General features: G+C 40.4%; 1 protein-coding gene across 4 annotated transcripts; it reads left to right on the forward strand.

The window, feature by feature from the left end:
- The first annotated feature begins 113 nt into the window (after positions 1-113).
- On the forward strand, positions 114-12905 carry CKAP2 (cytoskeleton associated protein 2). 4 transcript variants are annotated; one of them, XM_075086000.1, is made up of 10 exons: positions 115-254; positions 2329-2416; positions 5144-5222; positions 6776-7177; positions 7280-7599; positions 8646-8832; positions 9418-9585; positions 10124-10196; positions 10898-11288; positions 12126-12905. In XM_075086000.1, exons 1-10 carry the CDS (start codon positions 194-196, stop codon positions 12316-12318), a joined length of 1962 nt encoding a protein of 653 aa, XP_074942101.1. In that variant the 5' UTR covers positions 115-193; the 3' UTR covers positions 12319-12905. The 4 variants fall into 4 exon arrangements, with proteins under 4 accessions (XP_074942085.1, XP_074942092.1, XP_074942101.1 ...); XM_075086008.1 differs by having other exon boundaries at positions 5147-5222; XM_075085984.1 differs by having other exon boundaries at positions 114-254; positions 6776-7599.
- The last annotated feature ends 1118 nt before the right edge of the window (positions 12906-14023 follow it).

A 14023-nucleotide genomic window follows, 5' to 3' on the forward strand; every position in this document is an offset into this window, starting at 1 on the left:
ACCATCTTGGGACCGCCATCTTCCCGCCGCCATCTTGCGACCGCCTCTCGCCCCAACGCCCGCCCCCTACCGGCCCAGCCGAGCCGCTAATTGGTCAGTTCAAGCCCCGCGGCCAGCGCAATCAGGGAAGAGCTGTGCGGCGGGTGATTCAAACGGTAGTGGCGGCTCAACCGCCTTTATAGAGCGGGTGGCTATGGCGGCGCGCTCACCCCCGCAGCTCCCGGCTAGCCGCCGGTCCGAGCCGGCGTACCGAGGTAAGGCTGCGGGGCTGCCACCGGCACTGTGAGAGGACAAAGCCCCGAGGGGCTGAGCCGTCCTCCGCTCCCGGCCGCGCGGGGCCTAGGCGCTCCTTGCCGGGGCTGTCCGTCGGTACCGCCCTGAGTAAGGCTGCGGCTGGGGCCGGTGTGAGAGGGGAGCTGGGCGCTCCTCCTGGGAAACGGGAGGCTGAGGATAAGTGCCTCAGGCGGGGTGGGAGAACGGGCAGTGCCCGCGATCGTGGCATTAGAGCTTCTGACCGGTGCGAGCGGGTGGGTGAGGCCGGTGCTCTTCCACCCATCCCCGGCAGGGCTGCCCGCGTGAAAGCCTTTCTTCGTGATGAAAGGTACGCCTTAACTTAAGAGCATCCTACTGAAACAAGCAAACGCTCCGATCTAGACCTGCGCTCTCCTGTTTATTACTTTCTGTCCGGTTTGGCTTCTGCGAGTTAAACGGAATTGCTTCGATAGGGCTTTGCTGTCTGGAGTTGGTGAGACTTGAGTTTCTGAAGCAGAAGGTGCCTGGGAGGCTCTAGGATGCAGGCTGAGCTCGCTGCTGTGCGGCACCGCTTGGCAGGTGCACCTCTGGTGCACACGTCTCCAGAAGCAGGTGATGTACACAGCCTCTCGGGCTTCGCTCAGCGTGGGCTTGGACAGCTGTGCTAAAAAAAAGCACTATACCTTAAGTGAAGCATGGTGTTGCACAAGCCGAAGTCTCAAGCCACTTTGCTGGCTGTGCGTTTCAGGCTTCATTGTGTCAGCCGATGAGAAAGAACTTGCCTTTTTCAGCTCTCCCATACTAGGAGGAGGTTCTGAGAGTAATGACCCCCTTCTGTGATGACAGCTTTTTACCGCGGAGGGTGCACAATCAAGTGCTTAATTCTTTTCAGGATTAACATTCAGGTCCTCAATGACAATAATGTTTTAGGAATGTCTACTGTCTGAACATAAGTAATACAGAAATATCTCAGCATTGAGGAAACATGTCAATGGCCCTTGCAGATATTTCCAAAGTGTGAGTCAAGAACAATGGGCAAGACAAAACATGAAAGATAAAGAACATGTGCAAACAGATTCAAAAGGAGACTCATGCTTGCCTAGGAGGGGCAGAAGTTGGGTTTTATATGCGAGTTCACTGAAGACTTCCACTGCTGAATGAGCACATCCATAACAGAGGATAGCACAATGCCATGAGTTCCTGAATGCCATAAAGAAATTGTTGTTCTGAGTCAAAGATAATGCTTTAACTTCTTGCTTTTATCTATCACTGCATGTGAAACAGCTCTAAGACTTGTAACTGTGTGGACTGGCTGTGCAGATACCTGAGCTTGCTTTGTGTGGCAGTACCATCCTATCACAGCTGCTTCCAGCAAGCCAAGGACACTAGCTCCCTACGTGAATAAGTCTCTGAAAAAGATCAACAATGTAGTCCTATGAAGGACATAAGCCTCTGGTGTGCAGCCAACCAGCAAAAATGTGGGAAATAGTACCCTGTTCTGGAATGACTTTCTGTATTAAGACAGAGACAGCTGGCTTAAGACATTTTCAGGATCATTTTGTGCTGTTATTAACCCTTCCATTGGTCCAACGTTTGTGCAGATGTCCAGATGACAACGGGAGAGAAGCAAATTATTTTACAGACAGTTGGGTTCATGTGCACAGTGTTTTGCATGTGTGCTATACTTACCTCACTACTGTCACAAGTGAAAAGTATGCTTGCTGAACCAACAGTAAGTAAGTGAAATACTGGACAGGCATCCAGAAGGTAAAAGAAAGAGCCTGATTTCTTCAGAAAACAAAATCCTGTTTCTTAATGCAGCAAAACAGCCATCTTGTGTAGCTGTGAAATTGCATTCAACTCCTTGAATATAAGCCATTCTCAAGAAATGAGAGAATGTGTAAGACATCATAAGATGTGATTATTAAACTAAAGACTTTCTTAAGCCATGGTGTCTATGCTTTATAATGGCTTGATGCTTTTCTAATTGCACATCTTTTTTTCTAAAACAAAGTTTGCCTGGCGGCTTTACTATTTTAGCTGAAAATGTAAGGTCTTTTTTTTTAAACCCGCTAGAACAAAGACGACAAAAAGTTGAAGAATATCTATCAAGAAAAAAAACCTTTTCTGGTGTGCCCATTCAAGAAAACCAGACATCAATCAGGTAATATTTCTGCTATGGCTTACATTCCTTTAGAAAGGTTCACGGTTGGTGGGAAAGGCATAAATAGCAGTCCTTGCAGAGAACCTCAACCAAAAGGTGAGACTGGTGACCACATGGATTTCCTAAAGTTCTTTTATTGTCAGCAAAAAGTAAAGGTTTTTGTTAAGTAAATGCGTAATATACTTCATGAATTGCATCTATTATCTGCTCCTCTAGAGACTGAGACAGGACATGATACCTTTGTGGCAGAGCTCTTACTTCAGATGCAGCTTTGCTGTTTGCCTCGATAATCCTTCTTCTGCGAATAACTTTTTTTTCGCTGCTTTCTACTCAGATTATGCTGCATGTGTTCAATGAAGCTAGTTCAAGTGGATTTTATTTTTTTGTAGTTACTAATTCCCTATTTTCTGCTAAAAGCAAACATACTGTAATAAAACCCAGCCTGTGTGATGGCTGGCAGGCATAATCATCTGTAAAGAGAATGTGGGCACCTACCACCAATTAGTAACGCTTCTTTATATGGACTTGTATTTAAATCTTCTGCTGTTTTCTAAGGTCTGGACATTTAGTACAAGACCTTCTGTTGTGGTTTAACCCAGCAAGCAGCTTAACACCACACAGCTGTTGGCATAATCTCCCCCACAGTGGGATGCGGGAGACGACTGGAAAAGAGAAAAACTCATGGGCTGAGATAAAGACAATTTAATAGGACAGAAAAGGAAGGAGAAATAATAATAATGATGATAAAAGAATATTCGAAACAAGTGATGCACAATGCAATTGCTCGCCACCCACTGACTGATACTCATCTAGCTCTGGAGGAGTGGCCATACTCACCCTGGCCAACTTCCCTCAGTTTTGTTCAGCACGACATATGGTATGCAATATCCCTTTGGTCAGTTGGGGTCAGCTGTCCGAGCCGTGTCCCTTCCCAGCTTCTTGTGCACCTACAGCCCCCTTGCTGGCAGGGCAGTATGAGAAGCTGAAAAGTCCTTGACTTGGTGTAAGCACTGCTCAGCAACACCTAAAACATCCCTGTTTATCAACATTATTCTCATCCTAAATCCAAAACAGAGCATTATACTAGGTACTAGGAAGAAAATTAACTCTATCCCAGCTGAAATCAGGACACCTTCCAATAAGCAACAGAAGTTCCTCTAGAGGAGGAAGTGGTGTGAAGGAATACAGAGTGTTTTAACTCTAACATTAGTTCCTGAGGTAGCTTTGTCCCTTATTTTAATGTTTTTGCAAATGGTAAATGTATCTTAATTTTGTTCCCATCTAAATGGGAAGTCTTGCTTACTAGTTCGTACACTTGAGGTGGCGTGGTCCCATGTTCAACAGCATGTTCAACTATTTGGTAGTACAAATCTAACTGAAGTATGGCCTTTGAATATAAAATATGCATAAAGGACAAGGGTAAATACAACCTGTCAAATATTTGCTCTGTGTAGCAGGAAAAGGCAAATGCTTTCATGTTGTAGAAAGCATCACGTGTTAGAAAATCAGAGACGCCTACTTTCATTGTAGCCATACTCTTAATTTAGCATTTGATCTACTTTACTTTTCCTTGCTTTCAGTTTCTTCTCTGGCTATTAAATTCCAGGGCTTTTCATAGCCTTCAGTTAACTCATTGCTTAGAGTCATCATGTATGTGGGTATGACTAATGCTTTTATTTTGCAGAGACTTCCCTTTTGTGAAGCCATCGCTGTTCCACACCGACTTCTGATCAGTTCCCATAACATGTAATAAAAAAATGTGTAGATGTGGCACTTCAGGACATGGTTTAGGAGGCAGGGCAGTGGTGGGTTGGTGGTTGGACTTAATGGTCTTAGAGGTCTTTTCCAACCTTAATGATTCTATGATTCTGTAGAAGACATGGAGATGACAGTGTGGTGCAGACTGCTTTCTCTGGCATTTCAAAGTCACTAATGTATCTGTGTCTTTATTTTCACTAACGTACCTTAATTTTCAACTCGGCTAGCTTCCACAAGATCATATGATGCAAAGATATCAGCTGCTAACTGGAATGTTAATTTTTAGTCCCATGCAGTAGTAGTGCGACATTTCATATGTGAATGTGTTATGAAGTATCTGAGGAAGAATTTGGATTTGTAACTTTAAACTGAGTCATTTTTCTTCTGAGCTGCCAATACATTTTCATAGCTGCTAGGAGACAACACTGGTCATGTGGTTTTGTTACTCACTGGGTAGTCTGATGTCTGATGCCAGTTTCGGTGCCTGACTGCAGGATTTGGAACCTGTCTGTGTGGTAGGAACTATGTATCCTTGTTAAGACTTGAGTAATGGTCTGGCCTCTGATGATCACAGTAGCTGAGCTTCAACAATTTGTGTTGCTCTCCCTTTCCCCTCAACTGCAGCATTTAGTAACTTGACCCTCTGTAGCAGATGCATCAGGCCAGACAGGTTGGCACTCATTCTTCAACATGAGAATGGCACCTGCACTAAATAGGGTCTATTTTCCTTTCTTCCCCACTGTTAGCCAGCTCTTCATGGTGCAAGAAGGGGTGTTTTGCAGCCTGGGCCCTGATGAGTGGTTACTTCACCATTTATTTTTCCTGGAGGAGGAGTACAAGCTGAACAGAAACGCTTCAGCACAAACTCAGCCTACAGACTGCCACCTGGACCATGTGAACTTACCCTCAAAATACGTTCCTTTGTTATGTTGCAGGGTGATTTACGATTTTGTTTTACTTTTTTTTAAGCAGCATCAGGACTAGGAGAGCAATTAGCAATAAACTGCAAGACAAAACACAGTTCTCAACATCTCTAAAGCCAGGAATGGTAAGTTTTTGACTGATATTCAAATACAGGTGGCACTCTGTTTCTGTGGCTACACCATTCCACTCACTTAAACCTTATTTAAGTTATACGACTTACATAGTATGAGAAGTTTGTAGGTGCAGTTTGTTAAAATGTAATTCAGTGACTGCTTAATATAAGCTTTTTAGAGAGCTGTCACATTACTGTATGTAATGGTTCATATTAATATTCAGTTTGTACCTGACTGAAGAGGGAGTTAAAGGGGATACCATTATTGCTGAAATAATGATTAAAATTTAAGAACTTCTCTTTAGACTCTTGGAACTTTTTGCATATATTTTCAATCTTCAGGGAAGTTATTTAAAATCTGAGCAAGGTCTTGTCAGAATAGAGAATTCTTCAGTTGTACTATGTTACTTCGGAAAAAACCAAACTATTAACAAAACTAACTGTTGAATGGGTGGTGATGCTGGCAAATCTAATGTAATTAGAAGTAGATGCTAATGCCTAATTAGAGTTAAAAGACTTCAAAATTGAGGGTTGAGGAGAAAAATTCCAAAAATGAGAACAAAATTTTTTCAGAAGTTTCCTGAAGGGAGATATTTTGGTCTGTGTTAATGTCTCATGTGATTTTAAAGTTGAGTTGAACTACATAGCTTCCTTAAACAGCAGCTCTTGTACTCAAGCTCTAGTTATTGGCTTGGTCAAACCTAACTTCTAAGCCTGAATGACAGATCAGGAAATAAGATGCAGTGTAGTTTTCTTACAATTCAAGGACATCTTCCTTAAAGGAGAAGAGTATCAGCTTCTGCAGACTTCCACGCATCATTCATATATATTTTTTTTCTGCCGTTAGATCTTTCACTCTTCCATAAGCTGCTGCTTCTTGGACAATGCTGAACTAGTTGTTGTAGATTATCTTCTTTGGAGGAAAAGACTAGGTCCCACTTACGCCTTCTGGACTAGGGTCATGCTGAGAACATATGGTTGAGAGTTTCAGGGAGTAGTAAGGCCATACATAACTCGTATCTATTAGCTACAGCATCCTACAGCTCATTAGTAAGAAAAATTCTCCCTCTTCTGAAAACATATCCTAATGCCCTAATTAAAGGCTTTACTCACTACCTTATGTTAGTAGGCTATTCACACTAAGCAGAGGAATGGTGCTGCCATTAAGTGATGGGGTATGCAGACAGAGATATTGCTTTTACCTACATACATTCTAAAGCAAGTTTCTACTTTATGGGTCTTAGAAAGTTATTTTGGCAGTTAAAAGCCAGCAGTTTCTTTGAGAGTTGCTCCTGTAAGAAGAATGTAGCCCTCAGATTAGGCCTTCTTACTTCCAAGGCAGAGTTTAAATAACCCTTATTTGATTTTTTTAATGTGAATTCTGCAATAATAGTTGACAAATATTCTACGTGATATATACGCACACTACTTTTGTAGATACTTTTAAAGTGGCATTTACTGTTAATCACTTCAGCCCTGTAAATGAGTAAAAGCTCCTCTGGAAGCAAGTAACATGCAGCATGAATGTACTTCTAACGTCTTCATGGATATGCTTTTGATTTCAGGAAAATAAAGAGAATGCTAATAAACTGTCATGGGACCGACCAAGTGGAACTTCAGAAAAAGATGTCATTGTGGAAAAGTTTAAAATAACACTGACAGATTCCATATCAGACACAAGCTATAATCCTGAAGATTGTGCTTCCAAGGATGAAGTCACTGAAATAAAATCTCAGCATGTGTCACTTAGCAAGTCCTTCTTGCAAACGAAAAGCATAAAAGAGAAGCAATTGATTGGAGAAAAACAAAATTCAAGTGCCAACCTACCAAAGAAACCAGTGCTTGGTACGTATCGTGGCAAAGTTATCCAATCCAAGATAAACTCCTTCCGGAAAGCACCAAAAACTGAGGGGGAAAAGAGTTCTTTGCCAGACAAGAAGCTTCTTCCTTTTGCCACCAAACAAGCAGTAAGTTCTTTGTCTGTGAGCAGCCATAGTGCAGTTCTGAAGACAACCAAAATCACAAACTACTCTAATTCTGTAAAACCAAATGGTATCCTTTCATTCCAGAGCAAGCCATCTGACAAAGCTGCTATTAACCCACAGTCCGGTCTGAAGAAACAGCAACAGATATCTACTGTAGCACCAAAGAAAGTAGCCGTCCAAAAAATGATTCGTGGAAGGGGACCACAGCCACTGAAGGCTGCTTCTGACAATTCTGACCACAGAGCACTAGGAGTGAAGAAATATACAGATTTTTGCAAAGATGCAAGACCAGGAGCTCCAACAAAAACAATTTCTGTTGTTCCTGGTACAAATTTAGGACAGGATTCTAAAATTAATGGCAACAGAAAATCTGTTCTGCCAAAAGAGTCTGCAGAAGACAGAAGGTAACTGAATTACTTGCTGTTGTACCTTGATCCTGGGAGGTATTCAGATCTTCTTCCCAAGAATGTCTATTTTGATCTATTTCTTGCTGTAGATTGCTGAAAAATAAGAGAACTGAGTGTTTGAACTTGATGTGCAAGGGCAACGGACTAAAACTGTAGACTTAATACTGAGAAATCAGGATTCTGACTAATTGCAGCAGCTCTTCAGGCTTACCACTTGTCCTGTGTGGTTCTAAATAGAAAATGTATATTGCTCAAGCTTTCTGGTTTTTTAGGTTAAGTGTTGTGACAGCCTTAAGCATGACAGATAATCCTGTAAGTGAATTACATATGCATGCCACTGCTTTTAAAAAAAAAAAAACCAAACAAAACCAACCCAAACAACAAACCACTGATGCAGGATGTATATAGAAGTGAGCATGTTCATGGACTGAAAGAGACCACTTGTCAATGACATATTTTTCAGCTTACTGAATGCAGCTTAGATGATGGGGTAAAAATTCATAACCTAAAAGTTATTTATTATTCTTGGTAGCGTTCTTTGCAGAGAGTCATGTTTATTAAAAATTGGTGGTCTCGGGGGATGGGGTTGAAATAAAATATATATGAAGACTGAATCACACTTAGCCATCAGTTTCAGATTTTAAAGGCTGTGATGGGGTTGTTCTGGGCTGCTTTGTGTCTTTAGAGATACCTTCTAGTTTCCTGGTTTGAAGCGGGATTAGGGAAGAGAGGTGGCACAGAGGAATACATCGGAAGCATTTTTTATCCTCTCTTGCAAAAACGGGTCTCTAGCCGAAGTATCTTCTTGCTGCTGGAAAGGGAGAGATTAAAGTGTTCTGACCTGATAGATACCTAAAGCAGATAGTGATATGTACGGTTCCAAAACTTCTATGCAGGTCTAAATGGCAGTATCCCTTTCAGCATTAAAGGGAGAGGACTCGGACTATCCAGAAAGTACATCTTTGTATGACTTACCTTGGTGTCAGTCAATGTAAAAAATTACAAAACATCTGTCACTTCAGCTAATAATATTTTAAATGCAGAGCACGCCTGGATGAATGGAGGGCATCTAGAGGAAAAGTGATGAGGAGACCTCCTACATCTGTGCTTTTGGGATCCCAGTTTAAAAGCGAAGAACAAGAATTCTCTTCTGGTGATTCTCTCGAGCATGTGTTACATAGTGAAAAGGTCAAGACGACCCTGGCAGAATGTCTGCAGTTAACCGAACAGGTATGCAGTCCCTTGCATGTTGTAGGGACGTGTACGATTAGAACTTCGTAGGCAAGTCCTACAGGCGTGCTGGACTGGTGAATTGGATGCAGGGGACTAACTGCTCCCCAAGTTAAGCAATATCATAGCTTTTTGCTGACACCTGAAGATACTAGTTCTCCCTTAAGCTTTACTAACTTACTGAACTACCTAATAAGATTAGGCAATAATGGTAACATAATACATTAGGAAAGCTATAAGGTAATGGGAGTAGCTATGAAGTAATCTAAAACAAGTTTGCATTTGCAGAAACTTGCCTGGACTCCTCAAAAAAGTCTGTTTTAAGTAGTTCTGAAGATGTCTATACATTCTACTATTCCTTCTACTTACAACACTGTACAAATAATTCTCCTTTGGAAGAATAGGTGAATGATAGTTCTTCTGCTCAAGTTTGTAGTTCAGTCTTGGAAATACTTGCCATCTTCAACTTTCAGGGTTAGTCTCCAAAGAAACAAAAAATACTTGCTTTCTAGATCAAAACCAGCTAACATACAGCATCTCGAAGTGTTCACTGTGGTGAAGTCTCTGCTCTTGTGTTGACTTTAGGGACATCAAGGTGATGAAGTACGTGCCATTTTGGAAGATCTGACACAAAGCATTCCTGCATCTAAAAAGCTTGCAAAATATTGGATCTGCTGTATGCGGCTTGAACAGATGGGCCCTCTTGAGAAGCTTATTGCTGTCTATGAGGAGGCCATTTTGGCAGGAGCAATGGTGAGCAGCTTGCCTTGAAGTCTGAGATTAACAAATATAAAGGCATGAAAGTATGGTAAATAAAATACGACTACTTCTGATTTCAATAAACCCTTTTGTAGTTAAGGGGAGCCATGTGACCTTCTTGAACATAAAAAATTTTATTTGACTTGCTCTGTAACCACTGTAGATACTACTTTTAAGAAGAAAGCTTTAGGATCATCAAAATACCCTATGAAGTTCTGCCTAGAAGAAATTAAAGACTGAGACTTATAGTATCACTGGAAACCCGAAACAGAACTTAATTTTACATTTATTGATGGACTCAATTCCTGTGCTTTAATATTGGCAAGATTTCAGGGCATCAAATACAGCCTTAGTGCACCAAATACAGGATTCACTTGTGTTCTGACTTATGTCTGAACAGCACTAAATAAAGGGTTTGTAACATTAATATCATGTGGTCTGTGCCACTCTCCCTGTAACTGTTATATCAAATAAGGTGAAATTATGATGAATTTTGGATTTGTTCTTCTAAAAATACAACTTTTTTTCCCAGCCTAAAGATGAACTACGACACGCGCTAATAGATACTATGAAAAATAATGAAAGCCTCTTTAAGTCTGAGGATGGTAAGTCTGAGTACTCTATTCTATTTAAGCATCTGACTTGACAAGCGGTTTAAACTGTTTGTGCCTATATTAAATTCTATTTCATGGAAACTTCCCTGTGATCATTTTGTACTCAATTGTCTTTGAAAACAACCTTGACTAAACTAATCTTTTTCAGTTGTGGGTGTGTTAAAATGAGTAGTGGAGATACTTTCATATGCAAACTTTCTACTTAAACAAAGCAATGTTGTCCAGCTATTTTAACCTGATAATCAAAGAGTAAATAAAAACATGCTTGTGAGCTAAAAATCAGTTTCCTTTGACAGAAAGTTCTTTGCTAGCAGATGCATGGTCGTGTTACAGCATAGTGTCAATTAAAGGTGGCAAATATTCCAATTTTGGAAGCAAAGTAGCCATACACATTCCTGTTCAATATAACATGATCTGACAAGTATTTGATCCCAGAAACTGACTGAAATACTTGTTCAGAGCTGCTGCACTTGGGAAGGAAGAGAGTGACTTCTCAGGATGTATCTAGCCTGAGTTTTCAGGTTACAGGTTTCTTGAAGGTGACTAAAATTATTAGTAACTTAAATTGCTGTGGCTCAGACTCTACATACTTAATTTTCATTCTCATGTAAAGCTTTGAGATTTCAGAGATCTCTCTAAAACATTAATGTTAACTAATCACAGCTGTACTTTCTTCAATATTTCAATTTTAGTGGGAACTGCAATAGAAACTCATTTAAGTGAGGTAGCACAATTCAGCAAGGAACCAAGTTTGTCTGCAAAGCAGGTTCAGGAGGCCTTCATGGATCTCTGCTCTGATGATGACCAAAAAGCAGAGAGTGATGGCAAGAAGGCAGACACCAGCAGTGCACTGATCGAAAAAGAAGAAATGGATTTAGACTTGAAACCAAGAGAAGAGATCTTGCCAAAAAGGAATAAAAAGCACAAGACTAAAGAACGTGCAAAAAAGAAAGGAAAATGTGAAACAGAGGAGCAGAATGAGCATGGGGTAAAAGATGTAGCCCGAGAAGTTAATTCCCCGGAGAAGAATGATGCATCTTATTTAATGCGAGACAATCCATCTACCACACCACACTTGGAAAGGTAAGATTACTTCAGGTAACTATGGAAAGTTTGCAATATCGAGGGCAACAGTAATGTTTGACCTGTTGAAACAGGGAGGTACTGCATTTGTGAACCCCTAGTTAAAATCTTTCAAGAGCTTAGTTTTTTAAGATTGCTTCCTCTTCCTCCAGAAGGCAGTATTCTTAAATAAATTTCTCTGTTTACTCAGACTGTTCTGCTTTTTGAATGCCCCGCTACAGAGTAATCAAAACTCTTCACGGCAGAGACATAAATTCCAGGGATCCCCCTACCACAGCTCATGTGGTAGTAGTAGTTCTACCCTGAGCTAAGTAAACAGAAAAAAGTACCCCCAGTCCCCTCCTTATCAAATGTAGATGTGGTATGTCATGTAAGACAGAAGAAGTGAACAAGATGTAACTGTCTGTAAAGAATATCTTAATTGTACCTTGAGGCAAAAATCTGGCTAGTAATCTCAGGACAAAACAGGTAACATTGAAATTATTTTTTTGCCACAAGGTTTCTTCTAAGATAGCAGACTTAAGGAAGTTGTGCTCAGCTTTGGCACCCGCAGCTGTCTGCTGTCTCTCATAACAGGAAGAACAGTTTTCCTCTGATGGAATGTTGGGGAATCTTCCTTTAGAAACCCTTATTGTTTGGTTCTCCAGATTAAAATACTTTGTTCAGGAAGAGTTGTGCATCTGATTTTAATTGCATGAATGGGAAAGGGCCTGTCTCCTTTGGCTATGGGGAGGGAAGAGAGTTGAATAGGAATGATGACTTGCTGTTTCTGCTAGATGCTACAGAGGTAACTTGTATGATGGTGTGCCTATATTTAGTGGAATTTTTTTTCTTAAGTGTGAAGATGCAGCATGAGACAAATGATGCCAGTGCTAAAGACCTGACAATTGTAACCCCTTTGCGATATTCTCAACGCATTCGGGAGAAGATGTGCAAGATGTTGGATACTGTTAAAGATGAAGATCCATGTGTGTCTTCGTCTGAACAGCTGGGAGAATTGGAATCAAAAGCCACTGCATTTATCCACTAACAGAACAATGAGCATAAAGAAACAAGTGCTGAAGTAGAAAAGTAAAAAGTAGCATTAATACTACATGCAGGTTAAAGAATGGATCCTTTTTAAGGACACTTGGAGGGGTGTTTGTTTTTTAGCAGCTTTGAGAGAGGAGCTAAAACTTGCATGGATGGCTTAAGATGAAATTTGACTGCCTGAGTCACCAAACTTTTGAATTTATAAGTTTCTGCCTTTTCAAAATTGTGGTAAATGTGGTATGTTTTAATACTTTTTAACATGAAGACACTGATGTTTAATATGATTCATTAAATATTGAATTAAGGACTAGGTTTAACACTTTGTATAACAGTTTCATTGTAGTATATTGCTAATATCTAATGTTTTCTTGTTGTAATTCCTATAAATTCTTTAGAATTGCACAATATAACTTTTAGTTTAAAAAACAAAAATAACATAGTCATTCCTATAGTGTTGCTGTAGTAGACACGGTCCTTAGCTGGTTTTTGTTTTCAAAACTAGTAAGGTATACACTAAGTTTAAAATGTTGTATCCATTTTTAGGGGGGTATTTCAACAAAACTGAGTTTAATACCTTTAGTTACTGAGATTATTTATGATCAAGTAATCTCCCTTAGATGATGTCTGATAAACTAATTACTATGTGCCTGTTCTAATGTTGGTTGTGCAGTAGTCTGTAATGTGGTAGACTTATTAAACAATCAGCTGAGTTGTATTTGTTCTTTATTTATAGGCTCTAGGTTGGAAATTAATTTTAGAGCATGGCTATAGGCCTGAGACTGGAATTCTGAAAATTGTTTTAGTCTGTTCATGGAAGTGAACAGTCAGAACAGAACATTGTGAAATTTTTCACATTCACCAGAAGCTGAGTGCTTCCATACCTTCACTATGCAGAGTTAACATGAACTTTAGCTTAAACCTTAGCTGAGCATTCACATTTCAGTGTTAAACACACTTTGGCCCTTATGGTTAGCAAGAATCTTCCATTTGCAGAAGGGACGCTCTCTTTGCATCTAACAAAGTCCATCTAACAAGAAACTAAACTTTAGGTGTACTATTGCACTATATTTTCTTCAGAGAAGCCTCCTGATCACTGACACTCAAGTCCAAGCATCCACTTGTACTACAAGGCGTAACACAGTGTTGAACACCTCCCAGTCAGGACATGGTCTAGGCAGGCACTTCTGGCTCGGTTGTGGAGGATTCAACTTCACTGCATCTCATGGGTCAGGGCATCTGTGTTGTTCCAGTCCTGCATGGTCATAGGCAGTAATGAGAATTGCATGGAGTCAGGGTCAGGGTGATTTTATTTTTATTAAAAAAAAAAAAAAAACACCAAGAACCCCTGGAACTCTGTGAGGAGGAAATGCTTTTCCTAGCATGGAAGACAAAATGGTGGAAATCATTCTGCCAACAGAGCTGCCCAAGCCTTCTGTGCTTTGCAAGCAGCTTTAGCTGTTTTTGTATGTATTGAGACGTTTCCTTTTGTTACAGAATATCCTGTAGTTAAAGGTTTACTTAGACTTCCTTGCTACTGGTTATGTTTCCATAGAAAAAAATTGAGATTAAAGTACAATTCATGCAGCCTGAAGCTTCATTTACTTAAGTCACTATTGCTAAGCTCTGGCACAAATCAGTCTCTCGCCACAGCAGAAAAACTGATTGTTAAAACTGTTAACATGGCTTTGTACCTTGGCTTTTGT

This window comes from Phalacrocorax aristotelis, chromosome 1 (genome assembly GCF_949628215.1).
Source record: "Phalacrocorax aristotelis chromosome 1, bGulAri2.1, whole genome shotgun sequence".
In the NCBI taxonomy this organism is placed as follows: Eukaryota; Metazoa; Chordata; class Aves; order Suliformes; family Phalacrocoracidae; genus Phalacrocorax; species Phalacrocorax aristotelis.